Here is a 26,306-nt window from a genome sequence, read left to right on the forward strand (position 1 = left end):
TGGCAGCACCTCCCAGTGAGCCCGCATCATCATTATGGCGCGAAAATTCAAACGGAGGGTTGAAACCGTACCCGTACGGCAAAGAAATAGCGGGACAAAAAATCGCCGTCGTACATGTACGGCAAAAACCTTCAAAGGGTTAAAGTTGCGAACAGTATCGTACATAAACATAAACACTGCATAAGATTACATGTTGCATAGGTGACAATAAGGGCAATCGTACGCATCGCATTTGGTTTAACAGTATTTAAACAACCGCTTGAGAAAAAGCTTTGCTTCCCATAGATTACAACATCCGTGTTGAATCCGCATAACTTTTTTTTTTCCAATTCACCTATTCCACAGAGCATTCCAAGAGACCATTCACCTTGAAATTACCTCCCTCAGGGATGAAACGGACTTGTCCCACCGCTTCATCAATTGTTAAAAGCTGATCTGGAACTCTTGCAAACTCATCACAGCCCTCAGTGCTTCGTCATATTTTTCCTCATCTGCTTCACATCTCGAAAATTCTGTTTTAAGCTCTCGTTTCAGTCTTCAAAGAGAGAACGAAATAAGGCAGCGATGTCATCCCATTTATTTGTGTGGGAGTGCAGCGTTATTGAGATACAGAAGCCACTCATCAGAGTTCTACAAATCGGAGCATTTTCATGTGCCGTGATGCTCATGAAGGCCAAAGCATCTTCTCGGGCAATATTAACGAGAAGAAAGGGTGACAGTTCTTCCGTGCTATATTGGCCACTGCTGTGCTCGTATTTTCCCTTGTAAATTTTTGTTAATACATGTTTTCGTGCAACAATACCTGAGAATGCAAACTGTCTTTGGAAAAAGCATAGACAAGTTGATCACTGGAAAGGCCATCAAGACTTCGCTATCCTGACTACTAAGAAATAGAGCTAAGAACAACACACTCTGTTAGACAGAGCTTAAAATAATGCCAATAACTACTGTATCTCCCGTAATTAGAAACTATACTTCGAAAAAGGAAAAAATGATCATTGAGTACCAGTGAGTTACAGCGTTGAAAAACAGCAACATGTTTCAGCTGTCAATTTGTTTTGTTGTTTAAGCTCATGTTGCTCCGCCATGTTATCCCCTCACTTTGACCAGAAATATAAGTATGTTACTACATTAATTTTCCCGCACTAGCATTAGACAGAATATTAACCCTATTTAGTTGCGTTACTCCTTGGAAAAGACACCCAAAAGCTTTCACTTGCAAGGCTCCCCGACGCGACTCAAAGTGCCGGCGTAAGTGAACAGCGACGTCGTGACAACTTTCTTTGGGCTAAGCACTCCATTTCGTGCTCTTGTTCAATGGAAGCAGGCAGCAGCGCCTCAAAAATTAAAACTCGGCACGGCACAATGGTGATGACGGGGCTCCCAGACCGGCAGGTGTGCGTCAGGCTCTGTGTTGGCCACAACACCGGAACGAGATTACGCAGTCTGCTGCCCGAGATAGAACTGATAAGACAACACGGTGTGCGAAAACTCAGCTATGTTTGACTAAGTGCAACTCAATGTCAGTCCAGAAAACCGCAGGAGTGTTTTGACAGCTCACGTGCGCCCTTCACCGATGGCAGCTTATTGCTTCCTGGTGCGTCACTCAGGGTTCGAATGGGAAGACTGAGACGCGTGCACAGTTATAAAAAAAGTAAGCAGCACCTGACGTTCAGTCACGTCTATAGCTTGTGCCTCATAGTATTTGGTTTGCTTTCTCTGTACTTTAAAGAATTGAGCAAGTGAACTAGGTACACATGATACTTTACATAGACGTCATGTAAGGTATCATCCCGCTAAGGCGCCTACGGACTCCGTTCGTCCACCAGAGATCTTAAAAATGGCGCCTGCCAGCTGCACGTTGCTGCTGTCTCAGGCGTGCACATTCTTTAGAAGCAAGCATTATAGTCTGGTGGCAAGGCACTCTGTGGACTTTATCCCGTCTTCAGCAGGCAACGAACGTCCAACAACGCGGTGTGTTGTCTGTTGCAAAGGTTGAAGCGACACTGCTAACAGAGTCCGCAAAGTAACATGCTTATGGTGTAAGGAGTGTGGTGCGGGCCCTTGAGTCGTACATGTTTTGAGAACTAGAATATGAAAGCAACATTCTAGTTCTCCACGACCACTTGTTGTGGACTTGGACTTTTCGCATTTGCAGGCGTTTCTTAGCAAATATGTGCTCTAAGATGTGTCAGTAGCATCAAGTGGTTTCGACAGAAGTGAACTATCAATTCCAAAACCTTTAGACAATGTGCGTGGTACCTGTTACTTTGTACTTTCAGACACAAATTGTGAATTGACTACCCCATGGTGTGTATACATACATATATATTTTGAATCTGAAAAAGAATGAGCTATCCCAATGTCATTTTCTGAACACTTTTATGGATCTTTTTTAACAGCACTTAGAAGGTTAATATCCTGTCTGGGACTTTTTTAAGTAAGTGATCATATCAAATGCACACAGGTGTAGTCATGAGTCCATCTGCTGCAGAGGCAAACAACCGTGCTAACGTTTTCTGGCAGCCCCATTGCAGAACACTCAATTCTCATTAGCATATCGCCGGTCACTGTTCAGAGCCCTTGTTTAGGAGCCAAAGCCAGAGACTGTATATTGTCTCCACCAGCTATAAGTGCTTTTGTTGTAAGGTGGTGGTGGTGATAAACATTTATTACTTGAGCCTTTTTAAGAGACACACAGGCACCAGCTTAGTACAGGATGTGTTTGGACGTACAGTGAACAAAACGGGGTACTTGCCTTTTTTTTTAACATTATGAAAGCACTCTATTTTTTAATTTCTGCTGATAACTAACTTCATGATCTTGCTGAAATTTCATGTTTGTTTGACATTTGCTTCTTTCAATGGTGAAATTTTGATGCTGTGTAAAAAACAAACAAAAAACAGAAAAGAAAAGCATGATGACGCTGTTTCCTGTCCATTTGTTTCTTCACAAGGTTTTGCCTCATTTCCATCACAATATAAAGTAGGAACCTTAAAACTCAATCTGTCGCTTCCTTCCATGCATTTGAGCAAGTGAAGCAGTGACCTCAGTGCTACCACTTGGCTGATTTTGCTCATACAACCTCAGCTGATTAACTGCAATCAAGATAATTAACCCCGATTATAGCACTATTCGATTAATCGGAAGGTCAATGAATCAATCACCCAGCCCTAAAAGTAACCTAACATAATAATCTTCTGCCACCATTTACAATTTTGCCATTAGAATGGCCAATTCTTATAGCTTGTTTATGCAGGGTGTGCAAAGGAGTAGCAGCTTAGAATGACAGAACATCAGTATGTTCCATGTCGTGACTCACATGCATCTCCCGGGGAAAGGAAACCAAAACTTGTTTACAGAAAAGCCACTCAGTAAACTAATTGGAGTGCTCCAAGGCTTAGCAGTATTTTGATGCGATTAGCATTCTTTGGGAAATTCACCCAGTTTGCAGTATGTGCATCCGTGCCTAACCACTGTCACGCCAATTTGGGTAAACATGGGTAGTCCGTGGCCAACTGGTCAGAGCACTGGTCTGCTGTGCTGAGGGAACCGGCTTCAAAACCAACCATTGGACCATCTTCAGTCCCTGGGTATCTGCCAAGGTCTATGCGCTGCTGCCCTACGATAAACCTCTTTAATTCAAACTCTGGTCATTTGGAACGTGCCGCTTAACGCATAAAACATATCCTCACCAATCACACACCTATCATATGACAGATTGCCAATTACATTAAAGTTGCCAATCATCTCCAAAGGACGGATGTGCCGCCAGTTAGCTTTCTAGGGTTTCAAGTTTCAGGACTTTCAATTGAGGCACAAAATGGTAAAACGAAACTATATGTTTAAAAACCCGAAAACGTCGTGTCTCTAGTGCCTTATGTTAACGTACCATCCATTCTTGATGGAGATACTTTGATTGGCACAGAGAAAGCATCTGCACATGTTGTGTCCAGTCTTACAGCTGAATTCTCTAAATGTCTCGGAAACCGCGTGCTGCTCAAGGCCAAGGTATAGGGGCGCCAAGCACTCTGCGCTGTCACTCAATATTGCTGATAACGTTTATTTTCTTCTGAGCTACTTGTACGAGCACTTGATCTTCATTTTCAAGGCATAAATAGCGCTGGTCAAGCAAGCTTGAGATAATGAATCTGCGCACGCAAAACTCGGTCAAATCATTTATAAAAACAGAGCAGGAAACAATTGAGAGATTATGCTGGCATCCCAGCCATCATATCGCAAATAACACAAACATTATTATCCTTTGTTTCTGGCACAATGTGACTTAGAGTAGCCATGGCCTATCAAACACTGCCCGCTACAGCAGGCTACATCACATCACACATCATGCAAAGTCCGGCTGCAAACTCTGAAAACTGCTAAACGTAGCTGGATGCTTGTCCCAAAAGTTTGCTATAAAACTGTTCCGATAACAACTGAAGGCCATTCAGCCACAAAAAGAATTTCCAATACTGACAGCATGCTTCGAATGGCATAACACTCAAACGAGAAGGTATTCTTACCGTAATCAGAGTCGCTATTCCAGAGATTCAGGCCCTTGACAATCTCGGAGACTTGCCTGAAAGTTGGGAGAAACATGTCATTAGTTTCTGTTGGAGAAATGACGCGGCCATTCAGAGATCTAAATATCGCAATATTTGTTCCAAGTGTGGCTGCCACTTCTATAGATCAACCAAAATAGGCTCGCTTGAAAAAAAATGCACACATGAATTTCAAGTCATACTGGGTCGTTTTCTGAACATGTCAATGTGAAGGTATGCTATACCACTACACACTGTGTACAACTGACAAACGAGTGAAGAGCAAAAGTTAGCAAACTTTTCACAGTCAAATATGCAGAAGTGCAACATGTTGTGAAACAGCGAGCTTTAGAAATATACACAGCTAACAAATCAAAGTGCTACTACGGCCATCATTAATGTCTGCCAACTATGGTCAAACAAAGGTGTGTCTGCCTCCATGCTTGCTCTACACAAGGGGTTTATGCCAACTAAAATAAAACCCTGTCGGCCATTACGAACTTCCACTGTCAAGTCCGAAGTCACGGGATAAAATCTCGGCCATGGCGGCTGCATTTCGATGGGGCTGAAATGGAAAAACGTCTGTGTACCATGCACTGGGTGCCCGTTAAAGAACCCCCTGTGGTCAAAATTAACCTGGAGTACATTACTATGTCATGCCTCATAATCATATCGTGGTTTTCACACATATAATCCCAGAACTTAATTTTTAATTACTTACAAACACAGTTATCTCAATCAGTCAGTTGACAGGAAGCCTGCTGTACAAGACAAATTTTGGCCATAAATGTGATATTCCTTACAGCACAATTTCTTGGGAATATTCTACTGTCTGGGACTGCTCATTGCAGAGTAGAATAATAAACAGTTGATGATAATAACTGATAACTGGGTAGAACAGTTGATGGTAATAGGCTAGCACAGGGGGGGAGGGGAGTGAAAAAACAAATTGAAAAAGAAAGTCACCTGATGGAGCTCAGTCCTTTAGACTTTTTCATTCCATGCTGCAACACGGCTTCGAACTGCGTACACAGGTTGACAACCCTGCGAGGGGGGAAACCAAAACCAGGATAAACGAAACCAATATAACCAGCTCGCGCCATAAATGTCACTCGCGGCGCAGCCGCATGGCTGGTAAGGTTATCAAACTAGGCCGCGCGCCAGATGGCCAGTCAGCGCGTAGCAACGACGCGCACCAGGAAGAGAAACAAACACAAACAACGTTTCGACATCGAAGGTGACAAGACGCGTGAAGAAACGCACCTGCTGTCGCTCTCCGTCGCGAGCTCCTTGCGTCCCCCGAAGCGGATCTGGCACTGAAATTAAGCACCGCAAAACGATTGGTCAAGCGCATCCACTCGATTGCCAGAAGAAACGAACGCTACGCGATCGATGTGGGCCAAGTGCCTACTGCGAACGTTCGTTTCATTGCGAACGCTCGCAGAAACTACGGGCGTTCGATCCGTTGAACATTGCTTCGCACGAGCTGAAAGTCTCGCATCGGAGGACACACGCACCGGTAAGCACATAAGCGACAGAAGTGGGGAAAATTCCGCGACCGAGTCAACAAACTCGGGAGTGGTATAGTTGAGTCTTCCCCAACGTATAGTTGAGTCTTCCCCAACGTATTAGTGAATGGGACAGTACTGCAAGGCAAGCACAACGCCGGGGACAGTACTGCAAGGCAAGCACAACGCCGGGGAAGAGGGGGAATCCGAAACGCGCGGGTCACCTGTTTAACGGCATCCAGCAAACGGGAGAGCAGGATCTGTCGATCCGACGGACTGGTATCCTCTGAAACAAAAGGAGGCAGGATGCAACGAAACGTTAAAGCAGTGCGGAATAACACGGAACAAAGAAACGAGAGATCGCATGTCGGAACTGACAGCTAGCGAACGGTACGCGCGAAGTCTGACAAGCATATCCGCTTTAAAAACGAGCGAAACGAAACCATACACTCGCCTGACGCAGCTTTGTTTGTTTGTTGATTCTTTATGTGCGTGAGGGAAAAACGAGATGGATATAACCGACTGCGTAGCGGAGAAACGTATTAAGTCTTGCAAAACACAATGCGCGATGAATTGAAGGGTACCACAGGCGCGATGTTGTATGTACGGAGACGAACAATGCAATGCGAAACACTCCCGATCCGCGAGGTATCGCACCTGCAACCGCGTCCGGAGTTGCATCGGGTTACAAGATTCACGCTGCGGTCTCAAGCAAAAAAGCACAGCAGAGATCTCACCGCTCATTGTCGACGAGACCGAGCAGCGGCGGCTGGCGGCGTTGTTTCACCGTGTGTTTCGCTCCGTTAGCAGCGCGGCTTCACCATAGACTTACTATGGGCTTCACGCACACATGGTCCTCTTCGCTACGTGGAGCCGCAGCGCCGCGCACGCGGGAGCCGGCGATAATCTCGCCGATAAGGCGCAGTGCAAGATTACGCCTTTGTCCGTGAGTCCATCGCGGGCACGAGGGATGATGAGCGTACCACAGAGAGAGAAATTTCGCAAACACCCCTCGATTACGGCCGCTTCCCACATCACCCCACACACGGCGAGAGCGGAGAGAGAGATCGCGACGCTAGCGATTGCAGCGCTTTTTGCGGCTTCAGAAGCTAACCAAGCGAACCTGGAATCGACAAAATCAATGAACTCGCCGCTGGCTGTGGTAGGCGCAGCCGCTTTCATTGCGCTACACCTGACTAATCAATCGTCGGGTCTTGTTGACTCTGCTCCCTCCCGTACGTTCTTACTAATTTGACACATAGCTACGCTCTCCCGTATCGATCTGTTCACGAGTTACGGATTCGAGATAGGAAAGGTACCTTTCTCCGGGGACGGTACTGAGGCGCGGCTGCGGTTGATCTTCTTGAATAACACCTACGTTTTTTTACCAGGCCACGTTTTTTATATGAGCAACAAAGTCAGTACTTCTTATTTTTTATTATTATTGTTGTGTAGGTAGTTGCGTCTGTAGTTGATCGGATTATTTATTTATTTGAAGTACCTTACAGGCCCGTAGGGCATTGTGTAAAGGGGGGGGGGCGAAAATTCCCAACAGTGCATACACAACCAGAAGAAAAAAGTACAATACATGGTAAATAAGATTTGTGCACATAATAGCAGTAAGGAAGAGGGGATCGACTAAGCATTTCTTCTCATTATTTCCGCATTGCAATGCGGAAATAATGAGAAGAAATACGGTACATAGTTTAAAAGCACATGATAACATAGTTATTTATGATGGAGCATGCTAATTTAGCTTGTATCAGCGGCATCAACTGCTTCTTGGCGGTCTAAAATGATTGTTACAATTACCACATATCCGCTGTGCCAAACTTTTACAGCGGCTCAGATCCGGGGTTTCGTAGCGTCTGTGTGCAGAAACTATATTGTGGACCGATCCTGGTGATAGTGAAGAAAGGGTCCAAGCTCAGGTGTATGAGCCCACAGGGCACATATCCCTGTGGGCTCGTGGGACTGTATACCTGTCACGTATATGGACCCAAAGAAGTCCCAGGCAAGAACAGATGTTCTTGAAAAAAAAATGATTTGTACAACTTTTTCAAGAAGGACTGTAAAAAAACTCGGCCCCAACCGCGGTAACGCTCTCGTGCCACTGCATGCTCGCGCGTTCGTCGATCGTCCTCATCCACAGCTGGCTCCGTTGTGCAAAAAACGATCATCAGCAGCAATCGCTCGACCGTCGTAGTCCACAGCTGACTCCGTTGCCGCTAATCATCCCAACGAACGTAGAATTTCACTTCTGTTGTCGTAATGGGGAGCTAGGCAATTTGCTTAAGGAGGTGTGAGCCATTTATTGTCTTACGAAACGGACACATTTAATTGCAGAGGTGGTATGCCAATGTGCGTGCGTACCTAAACCGTCACGATGACAACAGATCAGGTCAATAAATATGTTCGTACATTTGTTCAAAATTCTGTGTCGCGTGCTGAACAGCTAGCTTCGCTGCGGTCATCCACCTTCACAGAGAATGGCTTGTGAATTTTTTCGTTGTTGGCTGTATCCCTTTCTGAACCATGCCTTTTTTTTCTTCTTTACTGAATATAAATATGTTCTTGCCATCTAATTTCTTCGCTGCGATTTTCGCTAGTTTCCGTGAACTGCGAATAGGGTTGTTCACTTCAAAGGCCTACGGCGTTTCACGGCGTGACGACTTCAACGTGGACCTCATGTATTTCTTGAAGCTTGTTTGATTAGATAATTTAGTTACAAAAGTGGTGTTCAAGCTCAGAGGCGCGACCGCTTGGCTATGGTAGCTACGGTAACGGGGTGTTGCCCACCAGCGGTGAGCATAAACAATATGTTGGACAGTTAAACAATAGCGAAACCGAAACTAGTTTCGAGTTATAAAAAAAATCCAAGCCTAGCCTAGCTTAGGCGAAGTTGGAAAAGTAGGCAGGTGGCGCGGTTGTATTTCCGTTTCTTTCCTGCTCTTGCTCGGTAAGTTGCGTGGTTGTGTGCTCTCTACTCGTACTCAAAATCTAAGTTAATCGGCTAATTTCATTGATAGTACTAGTCATAGAACAGCGTAATATGAAGCACGATCTACCTTTACTGTAACTTCAAGCATGAGTAAGTGACATTTTCGCGTTTTTTCGTGTCTTAGGCACTTCAGCCAGCAAGATGGGTCGCCGACCCGCAAGATGGTAAGTAGTACTCGTTGTCACGATGTATGAAGAAACTTTTAATTTGTGTGCGATCTTGCGTATCACTAACCGCAACTGTCGCTGGCATTTTTCTCACATACATTTTTTTTTGGTGACAGTTACCGCTACTGCAAGAACAAGCCGTACCCCAAGTCGCGGTTCTGTCGTGGTGTCCCCGGTGAGTATCCCGGCACTAGGCTTAGCTGTCATTGAAATTGCAAGTTTCCGCTTACTCTTTACTAATAAGAGCACTGTACGCTGCAGATGACTTCTTAAGATACCTGCCGAGTAGATATGTAGCACGTTGCTCAAATCAGTATTACGTTAACTCGCCGGCGCCGTTGTGGCCACGTCCGCGTGGATGTGTGGTATTGATAGCCAGAAACATCTTCGTAGGCCTGGTAATCCTGACGAGCGCGAGATTTGTCTACTACTATTATCAAACTTCCTTTTACCGCGTGAGTCGAACCGCCGTCGTCGTTGTTTTATTCTTTTTCATCGCATTTTCGTGGCGGAGCAAGCGATTTCAGCAGTGGGCAGCTCGAGCTCGTCAAATGACGAAATTTAAAATGCTGTGCTGACATGCTAATTACTGTCGTAGCGGAGTGAACAACTGGATGGCTGCGTTGTAACAGTGGTGGTCGAAGCAAAGATATCTGCTGCTGACGGGGTGCAGGAAAGGTGTTGCGCACTCGACCTGAAGTTTGTCTTATGGCAAACAAATGTGGCTTATCTTCAATGACCACTGGTTCTTACTCCCAAGTTGTAGTACTAGTTTTTAGTTTGCAATCCATAGAGCTGTGCAGACATGCAATGTTGCATGTGCGTCCATTCATCGGTCTAGAGTGCAAGAGGTCTAATTCAAAGAAAGTGGAATTTTTATTTGTTTGACTTCAGTGATTCTGCTAGTGAACAGTGAGTGCAGGAGTCGCATATATTCAGCCTGGCTCCATGAGCCAGTCTCTTGGTGTGTTAGTCTGTCTGTCCAGAAAGTACGGCCTGTACCAGGGTGTTTGACGCATCAGTTTAGCTGTTGCTATTTAGGCAATCAGTGTCGTGTGACAGTGGCACACATTGACTTGCACCTTTAAGTAAATCGTATTCTACTACAAACTGCAGTTTCAGACTGATAATATAGGTGCAAAATAGGTAATCTCTAGTTTTTCAACCATCTTTGTGGCTTCTCATATTAAGCTCGTTTGACATCGAAAATTAGTCTGGCATTAATTGGTCCTTATTTTTATGGACATATGCAGTGTGGCAATAATTAGGCCTTGTTTCTACCATTGGCTTCAGAATGTTTCACGCTTTCCCACACATCTAACGGGCCCTAATCATAGCCAAAATAAGCATCCTTCTGCTAGTAGCAGTGTTGAATCTGGGACATATTTTGGAGGTATGGGCAACACAGGGCAGCGGTAATGGCACCAGTCCGCATGCTGCCACAATAAAGGAATGCACCAAAAGAGAGAAATGGTTTCACCTGCACCAGTAAATCACCCTTTTATAATACCAAAAGCGCTACTGTTGTGAGAAGGTTTTGTAAGTTGGAAAAGGGGCAAAAAGAATAAACAGGTGATGACGCCACTTCGAAGTTCTGGTACCACTTCGCTGTGACGTAATGGATATTGACGGCATCTTCCGGGCTCTAGTTGTTTTACTTCTAAAAATAGGCTACATTGTGTTCTAAATGAGCCAGGTATAAAACATGGCAAGTTTCATGAACTATTACTGAGTCTATCCATATTTAAAGGGTTTCTGAACCACTTTTGTAGAAGTAGGAAACTTTGATTTTAGGCTAGACCATTTCTATAACACTTTGGAGCGAAATGTACTTCATTGTGTTCAGCAGAAGCGGAGTTATTGGCAGTGAAAGATAGCTTATGATCCCTGCCGTGCACGACTTTAAAATTTGTCACAGGTGTTCACAGCTTCGTATGCTCTCTGCGGTGCGTGGCGTTTCACCAAGCCCAAGGGGTGGTTCAGGACCCCTTTAAGCAGTCTAAGCTGATCTAGTGTTTTGTGTTAGTGTCACTTCAGTTACGATTCTATCCCCATGTCTGCCATCTTGGTTAGGGGAGACAAGGCGTGCAAAGTGCACTTTGCCTATTGTTTATTGAAGAAATTTTAATGCCTATCATTAAGTTGCTCAAAAGGAGCACAAAATTTATCTTCGACGTAACACAACATGACCCTAACCTAATGTACAGTTAGCTGCATTTCATATTCCACATTGCTTGAACTGTTCTGCAAGCTTTCCAATTGCTAATAATGGCCCGTGCCTACACTAACCGCTTCCCAGTTAGGCAGCCCTATGATGTGTGTCCCTGGAAATCAGTGATACAGCTCTGTTGCTAAAAGGTTAGCAAGTAAAAGATTTTTTGCATTAGCTTTCGTAGGAGCCTGCGCAGGAACGTGCCATCGTATTGACAGTGGCAATTAAGGTGGGCAGTTGCCAACAGCGTATACCGTTTCGTATGCTCATTTAATGCGCTGGCAATTTTTGAGATTTTCTTCCTTGAAATGTGTGTAGGGAGTTGGTCCTACTTCTAGCCACGTCTGGAGAAAGGAGCTGTGTGGCATCATAACTGTCGTGGTGGTGGGACCTAGTGTGTTTCTCAAGTGTAAAAATGATCCCGTGCCGTGGGACTGAAGTCTTCCTGCACCCGTTTTTTTTTTGCTCGCTGCAGACCCGAAGATCCGCATCTTTGACTTGGGCCGCAAGAAGGCGCGGGTGGACGAGTTCCCGCTCTGCATCCACCTCATCTCGAAGGAGTTCGAGCAGATCTCGTCCGAGGCGCTGGAGGCTGGCCGCATCTGCGCCAACAAGTACCTCGTCAAGACCTGCGGCAAGGACGCTTTCCACCTCCGGATGAGACTCCACCCCTTCCACGTCATCCGAATCAACAAAATGTTGTCGTGTGCTGGTGCCGATAGGTGCGTTTTGCCACGTTTCTCTCGGGACTGCAGGGTTGTGGGCACGGTTCAGTACAGGAATTGCTAGAGGGAACTATGGTGTTGGTGTAGTTACAAGCACTGGAGTTAATTCAACTTATGAATGATGAGCAGTAGATATTCTTTTTCCAGGCATTGTGAATGAATTGTTTTTCTGAAATTGCTACAAGTGCTCCAATTCTGCAATGGTTAGCAGGTGTGCAGACTTATTGGCTTCATGTGTTTAGAAAAATTAGAAATTAAGGGGGGACATGGGGATCAAAGCTAACTTTTTTATTTACCAGCCGATTTTGATGAAAGTTTGCACAGGCGTTAATAATATCACATAAACAAAACTGAAAATATGGCTGCAATATCTGAAGTACCTTTTTGTTTACGAAATTTTTCTACTTTCATTTTTGCAAAATGCCTGCACACCTGTATATTGATGGTAGGAGTTCAAGCAAACATTGATAGCACTCCTATATGTATCCTCCACACAGTGACATTCCTGTAATTTTTTTAGCCTACCAGATTTTTTTTATATTCTCATTCTTTGGTAGCTACTTCAGTTGCATGAAAATCTCGACTGTGAAAACAAAAGATAACAAATTATTGAAGAAACTATTTTGAAAACAAAACATGTCACTGTGTGCAGTGGTGCACAATGAGTGTAACAAAACAAACGGTGTAAAAATATTCATAGCAGTGGCTGAGATATTGGCTTTGCAAGTTGACCTTGGTGGTAGAAAAAAGTTTTGAGAAAAAGGTGTTCGAAGTTTTGAGCCATGTTTATTCGAGTAGAAACCACCGGCCTTGTAGGGGCAGGTGTCAGGTTGATCTCTTGGCTTCTTGGATCTTTTATGCTTGCTTTCATGTGCTTTTTGTGCCCTCTTCTTGCTCAAGGCATCTTTCTCAGCCGCTCGACTCGCTTGAGTCCGTCACCACCGAGCATGCTCCTCCCGCCGTAAACCCTATCTGCCGTTCGGTTGCCGGCACAAAACTAAGTGACGCGCGGACAGTGGCGGCGGTCATATTCAACACCTCCGACAAGATGAATTGTGACTCAAGATGCGACTGTATGGTGCGACCGTTGCTGATGCACGGTTCGTTATCACGGCCGGCAGACGCGCGCGCTTGGACCGCACTTTCGTCGTTCATCTCGGTGACGGCGGTGGCACAATCTGGGTACGTCGCGGAGTACTTACGGGACGTCGCAGGCCCGGAAGCATCAGAAAAGGCCGTTATTAGTTCGGTATCATCACCATTGAAGCTCAAGGCTGCAACAGCCTGCGAACTGCCCGGCAATGCGTCGACAGTCTCTCTTGCAAGCTAGCGCGCGGACACATCTCTGCTAGGACTATTTATCGTTCGGATGTTCGGCGGCTTGCTCTTGCGGCTGCCGAAGCGGTGCTTGGTCGCGTATTTCGTCGTCCACGTCCGCCCAGTCGTGCTCGATACCACAAAATGAAATAGAAAACTCAAATTGGAATAAAGCGATGAAGCGGCGGTGTACCTCGAATATCCAACACGTAAACAAAGGCGCAGCAGCCGGCGCGCGAAGAAACGGGAGCAGACGCCGCAGCAGCTCGCTTCCAGACCCGGCCAATGGGGCAGCTCATAGAACGCACGTGACGGAGCAAGCCAATCGGCGGCCGTAACAAGCAGCTCCGCGACCTTCATACTTTTTATGTTTTTATGCTTGCTCTTCTCTCTATCAGGAAATGAAAGAGGGGCGTCAAAAGGCGAAGAGGCGCGCTTTTCAACGGTACCAGCATGGCCGCGCCGCGTACTGCCGTTCCGGAGCTAGGGGCGCTCGAAAACCGCGACTTTTCCACCGATTTTCACGAAATTTTCGCTGTATTGCCTGATGTATATATTTATTTATGGTACTTAGCAGTCGTTTTCAGCGGAAATACTTGGAAAACTTATAGAAAAGGGGTCAAAGATTCGGAATGTGCAACCTTCTGAAAAGTGATTTTTGGGTCGTTTTTCCATAGTTGATCCCCGCGTCCCCCCTTAAGTAAGCTGCAAGAACGCTTGAATTGTAAAGTATGGAGATTATAAATATCCATGTAATGCCAACCAGTAAGAAAAAGCATAACTCTACTGTGTCATTTTCAGTGCTGTGGATTTTGAATGTTGGCACCAGGAAATTGTAAATGGGAATGCATTAAGGGGGGACGCGGGTTTTACATCGCGAAAAATGGCAAAAAAATGTATTTTTTGAAAATCACATTTTCAGTTTCTATAACCCTTTTTCTATCTAATACCCAAATATCATCACTGTAAACCACCTAGAAGTGCTCTAACAAATTCGTTTTATTAGTCAAGGTGGTGAAAAATCTAGCGGAAATCAAGAAAGAACAGCGTTTTTCATGCCACAATATCTCCGGAACGGCGCGACCGAGCGCCGCCATCTTGGTCTCGTCGGAAAGCGCATTTCTCCGCCTTCAAATTTGCCGCTCAGCGATCTCCTCCATACAGAAGCAAGCGCACAAAAAGCAAACGATTGAAGGTCGTGCCGGAGCCTGCGATTGGCCGCGCCCGCCACGTGACTCCAGCGCGGTTCGCCATTGGTCCGGCGCTCGAGTCGTCTGCTCGGCTCTTTGCACCTCGCGAGTTTGATGTCTCCACCCGCCGTAATCTCGACGTGTCAAAACGGGCGCTACGCGGACATCGCAGTAGCGTGGCCAATCCCTACGCTTGTGGACGTTTGACTCGCGACTAAGCATTCCGAGCATCGGCGACGCGGACTTTGCGACCAAGATCCACGCGCGGAATCCTCGGACATGCGGCTAAGCCTTTCAGCACTCGGTGTTTCGAATTCGTGACAAATTCGTAGCGCGCACGCAATCCTCGGAAACGCGGCGAAACATTTCGTGCATAGGGAGTCTCCGACTCGGCGATCATGCATATCGCGCGCGGACTTCTCGGACCGTCACCTAATCATTTTGTGCATCGGCGCCTCCGACTGCGCGAACAAGCGCATCGAGTGTCGACTCCTCGAGCCCGCGACTAGGAATTTCGCGCGTCGGCACGTAGGACTGCGCGAATGAGCGCGTCGAGTGTCGACTCCTCGAGCCCGCGACTAGGCATCTCGCGCGGTGGCACCTCGGACTGCGCGAATAAGCGCATCGAGGGTCGACTCCTCGAGCCCGCGACTAGGCATTTCGCGCGTCGGCACCTTGAACTGCGCGACTAAGCACATCGCGCGTCGGCTCCTTGTATCTGCAGCTATGCATTTCGCACATCGGCACTTCGGACTCGCAACCAAGCACATTGCGCGTTCACTCTATTATCATATTATCACGATAGCTCGTAACAATATCAATCATACCACCCCTTCATAAAGAGAACCTCATCATGAGCTCTGTTCACTAGGCCCCTTGGGCTGGCACACACCTGGCTGCAGAAGTGATCGAGGCATCATACAAAAGTAAAATTCTGGAAAGCACCTAGCAGCTGCATATCTATCACTGGCTCTCTGATCCTAAGTTCCACAACCACTGTCAGGTGAAGATGACTTGGAAGGCTACTTACACTCAGAGCCTTCATTCAGTAACATGGTCAATTCTACCAAATGAAAAAAAAAAGATGCCTCACTGATTGTAATGGAGACTGCTATCAATCAGGCAGCCTGCATGTACAACACTGGAACTATATTCATGCCCACACAGAGTTCTGCACTTCGGTTTGAAACCCAGACACCATGCTCTTTGTAGAGCATGGTGCCTAATAGAGTTTCTTGTGCTAGTTCAGTGGCCTGTGTGCTATTATTTTGAGTGTGCAGTCACACATTTAGTATGGCCATTCTTACAAAACATAGAGCTTCAAAATGGTGCCATTTGTATTACTGTAGATTCACTTCAGCAAAAGCTACATTTGTTTGAAACTTCAAATGCGTTTATTTCAGTTCGATGTTTTTGCACACTGTACTCCGCCTTACGGGTGTTTTTTCTGGGTTGTTTTTGGCCAAAAATGACAAGGGTGGTATCATTTTATTCGTATTGAAATGATCTGGGGGGTGATGCTATTTTTATTACTCTTGCACCATCATGAAAATTACATTCAGGTATAGTAATCGCTGCTAATTAGAAAAAAAATTTCATAATAAATGCAATATTGTTTTCTTGCCCACAATATGCTCCCAAATGAATAAAAATAGCATCACCCCCTACAGTAGGTCTTGAGCAATGGTGTCATGCATTTAGTTTTTGGTTTAGCAAGACGGAATCATCAAAAAGCCCCGTAACGAGTTTGAAATTAATTTGACTTCAGACCTCAATATTTTTTGAACTGCTACAGCTATCAAAAATCTAATTACAGATCTGAAATCAGCACAAAAAATTACCCCAGACAGTGGAGTTTATTAAAGATTCACCCGAAAATAAGAAAAAAAATTTTAAGACTGTATGAGGCCTGTGTAATAGGAGGCGAGCTCTTTTAGCTACACTACAATGGCAAACAGTGGCGAAGGAACCTATAGACTTGGGAGTACAGTGCAGGGTGTTTTGATTTTTCATGTTACGAAATTAAAATTTGCAAAATGGCTTTTTATGATAATGATGGAAAGGTGGGGGAAGGTTTAACATCTAGAGGACTGAAGCCAAGGTGTCAAGTGAGTTGGAAGTGGCTTGGTCGAGGGGCATTTGTGAACGTAGTTCTGCTCGACAGGAAGGCTCAAGCGGAAATACTTTTTGGTGTTGCGTAACCTCACTTCAGTATAGATCCTGAAATTTATTGCATGAAAACTTTGGGAAGGTGGCTCATAAGAGTTCCACATTCTCAATGGTGGAAATTATACCTGCCGCAGCTGCTTCGCGGCTTTGGTGTTGGGCTACTGATGTTACGGGTTCTACAGTCGAACCTCGATATATCGAACAGCGCGGTGATCGCAAAATAGTTCGATATAGCCGGAATTCGATATATAAGATCACGTAGAAAACGCGTCAAAAACTAGCGCAAATCAATCAATGAACCAATCGTGGCGCAATAGATACTCACATGAAGCTTCAAACAAAGTATTTATTTTGTTCGCTGAAAGTACTGAAGCAGCGTAGTCTGCTTCATATTGGCAACCGCGTGCTTGACCACGGCGTCCTCAACATAGTCCGAACGGTCCACAAGGGACAGTCCAGTGCCTTCTGTTGCGCCGCAGTAGCGGCGTACAACGGCCAAAGCAGCTACAGCCTCAGTTGCAGTCGGGAGCGGGGCAACATCAGCGCTTGCTGGATCAGCCTCGGCAGCGTCTTCGTTTGGTCGCTCAGCAGTCACTTCTGCCGCGATATCCACGTCTGTTAACTCCGCCACTGTTCCGGTGCTGTCGTCACTGCCAACGAAGTCCGCAATGCACATGATGTGTGGCTCAGCACCGACAAAGCACTCCAACTGGCTCCCCGGCCGCCTCGATCACGCGCGCACGGCGGGGGCAAGCCTCGCCGTGCGTGCGTGATCGAGGCGGCTTGCCCCGCCGTGCGCGCATAGGTGCGCGCGTGTTTGAGGCGGCCGTGCTGGCTCCAAGCCGCCGCGTGTGTACGCCGCTACGTTCAAATGGCGCCCTCGGCGCAACCGATGTGGGCAGCTGTCGTACGCAGCAGTCTGGTACGCCGATCGCGCCGCCGCTATCTTCGAGAGTGTTGCGGGAAAGCTCGCCTCCTGTCAACAGAGCGCGCTTGGTCTGGGGCGGCGGAGTTCGATATATCCATTTTACATCCGGCCCCGTTCGAAATAAAGAATTAAAAATGCATGCGATTTTCCATGTGATATAGAAATTGTTCGATATACGCAATAATTCGATTTATCCGTGTTCGATATATCGAGGTTTGACTGTATATCCAGTACCGGCAGTCACATTTTGTTGTAGGAAGAACACAAGAACCTGCCTGCATTTCAGGTACACCTGCAAGTAGATTTAGGTGCACTTGAAAGCCCAGACCACACATTCACTTGCCAACATGCGCGAGCTCTTCAAGACGCGCCAGCGACTACTCTGGTATATTGGCTGGATGCTTTGGCAGAAGTTGCTTCGTATTGAGCGATTGATGTGCTTGGAAAATGTGCAATATGGATTTGGCTACTATCCGTGGTGCAGTGCTAAGCTGCTCTTCACAAAGTGCGGCCAGACGTGCGCGCTACCGCTATGCATGCACGGAGCGGCCCCAGGAGCGGCTATGCAAGCCAGCCCGAGTGCCCATATTTGTCTGGAGCAGATTCCCGCGCTTTGGTGCGTGTGTCACACACCATCTGTGCATGCATAGGTGTGCAGGTGCGAGCTTGCGGTTGCCAGCAGGCGTACGTGTGGAACCCCGGGGGGGTAAGAAAAAGTTTAATCCGGAGTCCCTTTGATGGCATGGCTCATAAGCAGGTTCTTTTGCTCCAGAATTTTTACGTCCTGGAAATTTTAGTACTAGAGGAAGGCGGAGCCTGGAAGTCTCTTGGGAGTATGCCAGGGGTGTCTTGTGAGACACCCTGAAAGGTGCTTAGCAATCAGCCTGACACCGTGTCTCTCTTCTGGTTGCAGGCTGCAGACGGGGATGCGTGGTGCCTTTGGCAAGCCCCAGGGCACCGTCGCTAGGGTGCACATTGGCCAGAAGATCATGTCGGTGCGCGCCAAGGAGCAGCACAAGGAGAACGTCATCGAAGCGCTGCGTCGTGCCAAGTTCAAGTTCCCCGGCCGCCAGAAGGTTTGCCTTGCTCACTTTTTTTTCCCCATACCAGGGCTTCTCTCAGTAGTGCGCTGGGGTGAGATCATGCGAGCATCTAGCTTTCCAAACATTCGCTTCCACTCTAGGGATTCACTGGCACCATGCTTACGTCAGCGCGGCGAAGTGGGAGCACGAATTGAATACCGCCTTCTCAGTGATGCAGGAGGCAAAGCGAATGTTCAGAAAATGAAACGCTCGCGTGATATTGACTCGAGAGCCATATGTAGCTGACTTCCTTTAATTCAATTGTGATGGGACCAGCAAAATTTTAATTATCTGGCGGGTCAAATTGAACGAGATGAAAAACCACCATCGCACTGCTGAATTATTTGGCAGTATTTTCCAGATTGACATGCCACCAAATCAAAAGCGCGCCCAGTTTCCGTGTGTCTGAAGCACAAAACCTTAAAATAACATCGAGTGAGCCTGGGTCTGAGATCAAGTTTCGTTGTTGACTCGACACATGAAATTTTCGGAAAATATTAAATCGTGTGTGCTGATTAGAAATGTACAATTAGTGTTTTTCTAAGTCAATCCAGAAAAAAGTTATAAATTTGAAATGTAACTTGAAAGAAAATGTACTGCACCAGGAGACCTAAAGTAAGCAGGTATCTTCCTGAATGTATCTTCCGACTGATCAATATTAGAATTGGCACACGACGAATTTTCGTCGGTGCATCTTGTCGAACCGTGCGACTTACACGTTTCTTTTTTTCCTTAACAAAGAACTGCCGTCAAAATCGGATTGGATGCTATGGCCACGCGAAGCACGCTGGGTTGAACTCTTCAGGTAGTTGCCATTGTTGGGATCTGCTTAGAGTATGGGGCAGTAATTTCACATGGAAAAATCTAGGAAAAAAAAAACAACGGGCTATGCGTGGAATTATGCTATGCTTGAGCTTTAACAAAAGATGCCACGAGTGAAATGAATGGCCAGGAATGTAGGGTTAAAATGACTTATAATAGTTGTCACAGCTTGACTTGGAGCTTGAATCCTGAGTATTCTTTCTCAATGCCTTCTTTGCAGGTGCACGTCTCCAAGAAGTGGGGCTTCACCAAGTGGGACGCCGAGGAGTACGAGGAGATGCGTGCCGACGGCAGGCTGAAGCCAGACGGCTGCTACTGCCACTATCGCGGTGGCCACGGTCCCCTCAACAATTGGATGAAGATCCAGAGGGAGCTGCGCGGCCTCGAATAGGCACTGCCCAAGACTGAGACAATAAACAGCACATCCTTGTCTTGCACTCAAGTCTGATTGATGGTTGCCATTCCCTTTGCAGCGATTACGCAGGCTCGCTTAAGTTGAAGATGATGGTCTCGAAATTTGCAGCTTGTTTATTCATCTCAGCACTTGATATTTTTCCACACAGGGATGAGCGCATTGCAAGGGTAGCACAGATTGTGACTACTGTCATGCACAAGAGACGCCTTACTCTGTTCCATACATGGCAGGCAACGCTGTCGAAGCTACGAGAAGTGTGGTCATAGAAGTTGCTCCACATATTTGGCCGTGCAGTCATATTTGATCTGTGACATTCTCTACCGAATGCATTCATATATTACTGATGTGTGCATGTAAGTTTATGTCGAGTGATTTATTATTCGTGAATGTTTGTGGCTTCCAATAATGTAGTGTGCCATATTTTGGTTGCGAGAGCAAGTGATGGGTGGTGGCTGCTTGGTTGCAGATGCATGTCACTCCATTCGTTTAATAGCATATAGGTACAGTAGAACCCCGCTGTTACGTTCCTCACTGCTGCGTTTTCCCGGCTGCTACGTCATTTTCATTCAGTCCCGGCATAGCTTCCATAGGATCCAATGTATAAGGAACCCCGCTGTTACGTAGTAGCTGTGATAAGAGACATTTAGCGTGTCCGGTATTCGGGCAAGCGCGGGCGGTTTTCCGGTTTAGCGGGGGCGTCAACGTGAGCGGCCAGATTGGTGGCGCCAGCTGGTGGCGTAAAGCTCAACCACAAACACAGAGCTAATTACTGTATTCTGCTTAGCTGCTGGCGTAAATTTTCGACAGTGGCGTAATCGTGTTCACAATTACGCCGCTGCCAAAAATTTGCACGGGTGGCGAAGCAGGATATGGTGAGTTACTGCAGTTTTAGCTATGCGTTTGTCTGGTTGAGCTCTACAACACCAGGCGGCTTCACCGCTCACGTTTACGCCCCGACCATCCGGTAATCCGCCCAAACCGCTCCCGTTTACCGGAATAGCGTACAAGCTAAAAGTCTCTAATATTCCCGCATGATGCGTCGCAACCCGAACCCGCCTGGGCTAAAGTAGGCAACGCGCTTCAGCCGCCATTTTGACTTTTGACGAGTTTTGACCGGGCTTGGCTATGGAACTGGCTGCAAGAAGCCGCACACCAGTTCGAGAGGCCGCCACTAGGTGGCCATTCGTGAAAAATGCTCTCACTATCATCACTGTGATTACGGTCCCCGCATGGTTTGTTGGACGGGTCGACTCGCGGAGGAAGAAAACTCGGGAGAGGCCCTGACGTCACTCTTTGTGAAGCTATAGCTAAAGGGAAGCCGGAAGTTGCTCAGTGGCTATGGTGTTGGGTTGCTGAGCACGAGGTCGCGGGATTGAATCTCGGCCACGGCGGCCGCATTTCTATGGGGGCGAAATGCGAAAATACCCGTGTACTTAGATTTAAGTGCACGTTAAAGAACCCCAGGTGGTCGAAATTTCAGGAGTCCTCCACTACGGCGTGCCTCATAATCAAAGGTGGTTTTGGCACGTAAAACCCCATAATTTAATTTTTAATTGTTTTTGGCGTTGCTCCGCCTATCGGGCCAGCTCTCCTCTCTTGTTTACATTTGTCGCGAAACCACGCCGCGCTGCGCGCAACCGGGCTGCTTGGACGCGCGCGCTCCGCAGCAATACTAAGCAATCGTTAGCATGAGTAAGCCAAAGAGGGCAAAATTTCCCGCGGATATTCCTTCGTCCGTTGCAATTGCCGTGGCGCGGTGATGACGAGGAGTACGAGCCGCATGATGCCGGTGAGTTGCCAAATCCTAGCTTTGGAGAAGCCGTCGCGGCTATGGACCTCCTCCGCAGGTACGTCGCACCTCACAGCGACGCTGACAGCAATGCGGCCTTCCAGGCTATTGCATACACCATAGCACTAGCACCATGTGTATCATCGACTAAGCAGCCAAATACAGTGCCTAGTAAGCCGAACGAAGCCAGAGCCAATGTAGCTCTTGCATCTCATGCATGCCTTCCTCCATGGTGCGTCTTGTTGCTCCTGCTAGTGTGTGCGATTAGTGTTGGCAAGGCATGTGTGTGCGGTGCACCATGTGAAGTTACAATCCTCGTGTGCTTGATGCCATGGCGCTATCATAGCCCAAGAAAAGGTATCTGCAGAAGTTTTTGTGATCGTGCACTTCTGAATTTCCGTGCTTTTTGACATCAAGAAAAGGAGAACATTTCACATTTTGTACAACGTGAGGATGTGACGTCAGCGTGTCTCATGGTGGCAAAGGCGACTTGAAGCTGCATGTTTCCACAGTGAAGCATCAAAGCCAGTGAAGCATCAAAGCTATGTTCGTACCACTGAGCAGGAAGAGAACGGTGAACTTTCTCCGGAACAACTGCGACGACAGCGTCGTGTGGAGTGCCAGTTTACGGGATTCCTCGTCGAACATGACCTACCCCTTCGTGTCAGCGACCATGTTGGGCCTCTTCTATGGAAAATGTTTCCGAAATGCGACGAGGCGAAGCATTATGGATGTGGACGCAACTCTGAAGAATGCGGAGGTGGCCAACCTTAAATTTATTTCACAGGCATCGCTCTCAAGTCTGTTTCTTTATTCAGAGTTTCCCTCAGCTACTGCACCGAGATACCTATGAATCTGCTGAAGACGCTTTAGGTGTTCTCGAAGCTGAGTTTGCCACACTACAGACATGCAGTCTTCAAGAGGACATTCTGAATGAACAAAGGTGGGACGTGCTGTGGTCTATGGTTGGAAAAATCAAAAACACTGATGGAAAACATATTTCACCGAGTTGCTAAGGTGATGCACGATTTACTCGTGATACTGCATAGCAAGGCAGAGTGTGAGGATGTTAAGCACGGTGCGAAAAACTAGGACTGAATTCCACTCATCAATGTGGAACACAACCCTCCAGCACCTGCTGCTAGGGAAGGGCAGTCAGTCTGGACCATGTTTTGAGCTAAGCTACTCCGACAAATTTTTGAAGTGAGCAAAGTCGGCTACTGCAAGGTCCCTGCAAAAGGACTCGTTGAACACTGCCTGAAAGTTTGAACGAAACACCCCCGTTGGCGCAAATAAAATGTATCCCGATTTTTGATCTCGCCAGGTTGGCAGGTATGCAAACACATGGTGGCAAGCAAAATGTGAGTCGGGAACACGCAGCCAATCTACAAAATTCATATTCAGGAAAACTAAGTGACTTGCAGCCATATTGTTTGGCACAGGTAATCAGAATGTAAAAGAGTATGTACATGTACTATATTCAATAGTTCATTAAGAGCAGTGGACATAGCTAAACTGCCGGAGTGGTCCTTTGAAGCGGAGCTTTCTTTGCCTCTTCCTTTGTCTGTCCCAGTGCTGCTGCTGCTGCTGTGGGGCACTCCGTGTCGGGGTGGGGTTCAGAGCGTGTGTATACAAGACGGGAGCACGGCAGAGAAGAAATCTAACGTGAGAAACTTGTTTGGACCTTTGCACTGCGTCGAATGTGCGCAGTATACCCTCTGGAACTACCTGGGCGATGCCACATTAGCCTCTTGGCTATTGTAGTTACCGTGACCTCCTGCAGAAGCATTGCAGAAATTGTAGCACTTGCCTTTCTACTAACGTGCAAGTCCAGAAGGAAGATAGAATGGTTGTCAGAACCGACTGTTTGCCCGCAGTTCTCATACCGGGGGGTGATAGGGAAAATGTGACGTGAGAACGCTACTGCTATAGACATGACAGCGGTTGCAGGCAAACAGGATAAATTTAGGGTATGGTACGGTGTGTTTCTGCTATTTCTGAAACATAAACGCCATGCACATTTGTCAAGCGGGCAACTGGAAGCAGAAAAGGATGTGCAGAAGCAGACTGCCGTAGTGCGCTGTAGGGTCTAAGCAGCTATATTGAAGAGGTTGCATGTCAACACTTATGTGCCCACTGCGGTACGTCATGAGTTTGATCCTGACTGCAGCAGCCGCATCTCAACGGGGGCGAAAGAAACGGTCGCACACGTTAGGGACACGTTAAAGAATACCAGGGTGTCATTAATCCAGAGTATGCCACTGCGGCGGCATGCCTCACAATCAGATTGTGGTTTTGACACGTACAGCCCCATAATCCAATTAAAGTTTAATACTTCTGCCACAATGCGATATGTCATGTGAGGCAATGAATATGTTCAACCCTCTCAGAGGTTATGAAGTATGGTGCACCACAGTGCCTCAAGCAAACATCTTCCCCTGTGTGTTATGCGTACTACGCAAGGAAACGTTTAGCATCAACTCGCCACTCTCGTGTTGGACTAAACATTGAAGAAATGAAACATTTGATGTGAACTGTCAACATTGGCAATAATTGTCAGTCAAAGCACACAGCTCAGAAACCGCTTCCCATTGGACCACGAAAGTCCTACAGATGTCCAACAGATGTTCGGAATGGCACATTCAAATGTCCCTAAAGACATACTTAAAAATCCTGTGGATCAGTTTTCGATGTATTTGGGATCGTTCCATGCATGCAAACTGAAGTTCATAGAAATGTCCCACGGACGTCACAATGGGATATTCGGACGTCCAAGAGATGTCGAAATATGGATCATTCTTATTGCATCATCCTGAGTACATCCTAAGGACATCTTTGTCAGCATGTAGGACGCTTCCGAGACATTGTGTGTTACCAATCATAAAAAAGGACGTTTCTGGACATTTGGTTGTTGTAGGATATCCACTGGGCGTCCATATTGATTATAAATAAGGACGTTCCTCAGAATGTGTCCTAGCAGTGCAGCAGGCCTGCTGCATTTTACATACCATTAGAAAGGTAAGCTTGGCCTGGTTTTGTGTTGGCTTGTGGGGAAATGATTAAAAAGAACTGTGTGGCTCTTGAAAATCCATCCCATCAGTCCAATAAGGCGACCAAACATTTTTGGGACGCAAAAGCTGAAGTAACAGGAGACAGCCCAGGAATATAGCCCCCCTTATCTCGAAGCATGCTAAAGAAAGCTGCAGTGCAGCTACGCATTGTGCGCATAATTATCTGCTTAGACATTACATAGACTGCTGAATCATTTGACCATCTCATTAAAAATCAGTGCGTCCACCAACCGGGAAAGCCAGGAATTCTCAGGGAGTTTGAGCAGTCTGGAAAAACTCGGGGAATTTGTGCTTCTATCAGGAAAAATTTGCTGTAATCTTATTGAAAGGGTCGAAAGTCGAGGTAATGCTGGCTCGAGTAACAGACAGGAATCGTAATGAATCGTCTTTGACGCCCTGTCGTCGGCTGGAGGAGTTGCCAGTGTACAGCCAACGACCGACAATCCGGATTCCCGATAATTTGGACGGCTTCGCGGCATCACCACGTATCCCATAGAGTCAATGTATCAGATCGTCTCAAATTTCGGACGTAAGAACTCTTCGCCGTCCGATTTACCGGAGGTTTTGCCGTGACCGCAGGTCCGAAACGGCATTAATCAAAACCACCACCGCTGATATTTTGATTACCTCGCCGCCTCGAACCGGCGCTCTCGCACGCAGATCCGGTGGCAGCCGTAACCACCACGGCGGCCACGCTAGGCCTAGCTGCTTCGACGTTCGCTATGAAGCTTCTTGCTGTTTGGTGGCGCGTTTTTCATTGAAAGAATTCGCTGCTGTCAGCAATGGCACGGAATCCGCCTTTGTGGTCCTCGCGATTGACTTAGAAGCTTGGAAAGCATAATGCATTGCATAATGCTGGTTCCCGAAAGTCTGCTTCGCCTCCATACAAAGGTGTTACTTGGTGAAGCATACGCAAAAGTATTGCAGTGAAGCATAACAAGCGTGGGAAGGGGCTATTGCCATGGGACACAGTATGTATTCCCTAATTATACATGCGTGCACCAGGTATTTCCTGTCACAGTACCAGCACCGATATGCTTAATACGTGTACCGGCAGGCTTTCAGAGTGTTTTCGAATGTGCCTGTGGTGGTTTGAGCCCTTAAGGGCAGTAAATGACATATATGCATTTATCTTTTCCAACTGGCCGATTTTTCTGACGTTTTCGCGGCCCCTATGGAGTTCGAAAAACCGGACGTGGACCAAGTAGATGCTTCAAGTGGTCCGTGGGGCGAACGAGTGGCGGAAGGAGGACAAGAAGAGAAAGGACCTACGCATTGAGGAATGAACGCCGTTTTGAAGGAGCTTGAGCTCAAAAAACGAAGTGTTGGTTGATGTCGAGATGCAGGTGTTCCTCATCCAAACCAAAAT

General features: G+C 46.8%; 2 protein-coding genes across 3 annotated transcripts in view; one reads left to right on the top strand and one right to left on the bottom strand.

Moving 5' to 3' along the window:
• The window catches only part of LOC126529385 (sorting nexin-29-like), a 59,889-nt gene extending 52,799 nt beyond the window's left edge, over positions 1–7,090 (bottom strand). The window contains exons 1-5 of one of the 2 annotated variants that reach the window (XM_050176980.3): positions 6,787–7,090; positions 6,274–6,335; positions 5,805–5,857; positions 5,508–5,585; positions 4,524–4,579 (exon numbers count right to left, since the gene is read on the bottom strand). In XM_050176980.3, the coding sequence (XP_050032937.1) occupies positions 4,524–4,579; positions 5,508–5,585; positions 5,805–5,857; positions 6,274–6,335; positions 6,787–6,793 (256 nt within the window). In that variant the 5' untranslated portion in view covers positions 6,794–7,090. Of the gene's footprint in view, positions 1–4,523; positions 4,580–5,507; positions 5,586–5,804; positions 5,858–6,273; positions 6,336–6,786 lie in introns of those variants that run through there. The other variant, XM_055069813.2, reaches the window with a different exon arrangement.
• A 2,021-nt stretch (positions 7,091–9,111) lies between these two features.
• On the top strand, positions 9,112–20,099 carry RpL10 (ribosomal protein L10). The gene is made up of 5 exons (XM_050176979.3): positions 9,112–9,214; positions 9,334–9,392; positions 11,905–12,151; positions 18,672–18,834; positions 19,883–20,099. Exons 1-5 carry the CDS (start codon positions 9,192–9,194, stop codon positions 20,051–20,053), a joined length of 663 nt encoding a protein of 220 aa, XP_050032936.1. The 5' UTR covers positions 9,112–9,191; the 3' UTR covers positions 20,054–20,099.
• Positions 20,100–26,306: the final 6,207 nt, after the last annotated feature.

The sequence above is a fragment of the Dermacentor andersoni genome, chromosome 8 (genome assembly GCF_023375885.2).
Source record: "Dermacentor andersoni chromosome 8, qqDerAnde1_hic_scaffold, whole genome shotgun sequence".
NCBI classification, from domain to species: domain Eukaryota; kingdom Metazoa; phylum Arthropoda; class Arachnida; order Ixodida; family Ixodidae; genus Dermacentor; species Dermacentor andersoni.

Excerpts from the sequence above, each read along its gene's own strand:
- RpL10 (XM_050176979.3), top strand. The coding sequence starts at position 9,192 with ATGGGTCGCCGACCCGCAAGATG. Across the intron at positions 9,215-9,333 it reads GGTCGCCGACCCGCAAGATG|TTACCGCTACTGCAAGAACA; the intron begins GTAAGTAGTACT and ends TTTTGGTGACAG. Across the intron at positions 12,152-18,671 it reads TCGTGTGCTGGTGCCGATAG|GCTGCAGACGGGGATGCGTG; the intron begins GTGCGTTTTGCC and ends TTCTGGTTGCAG.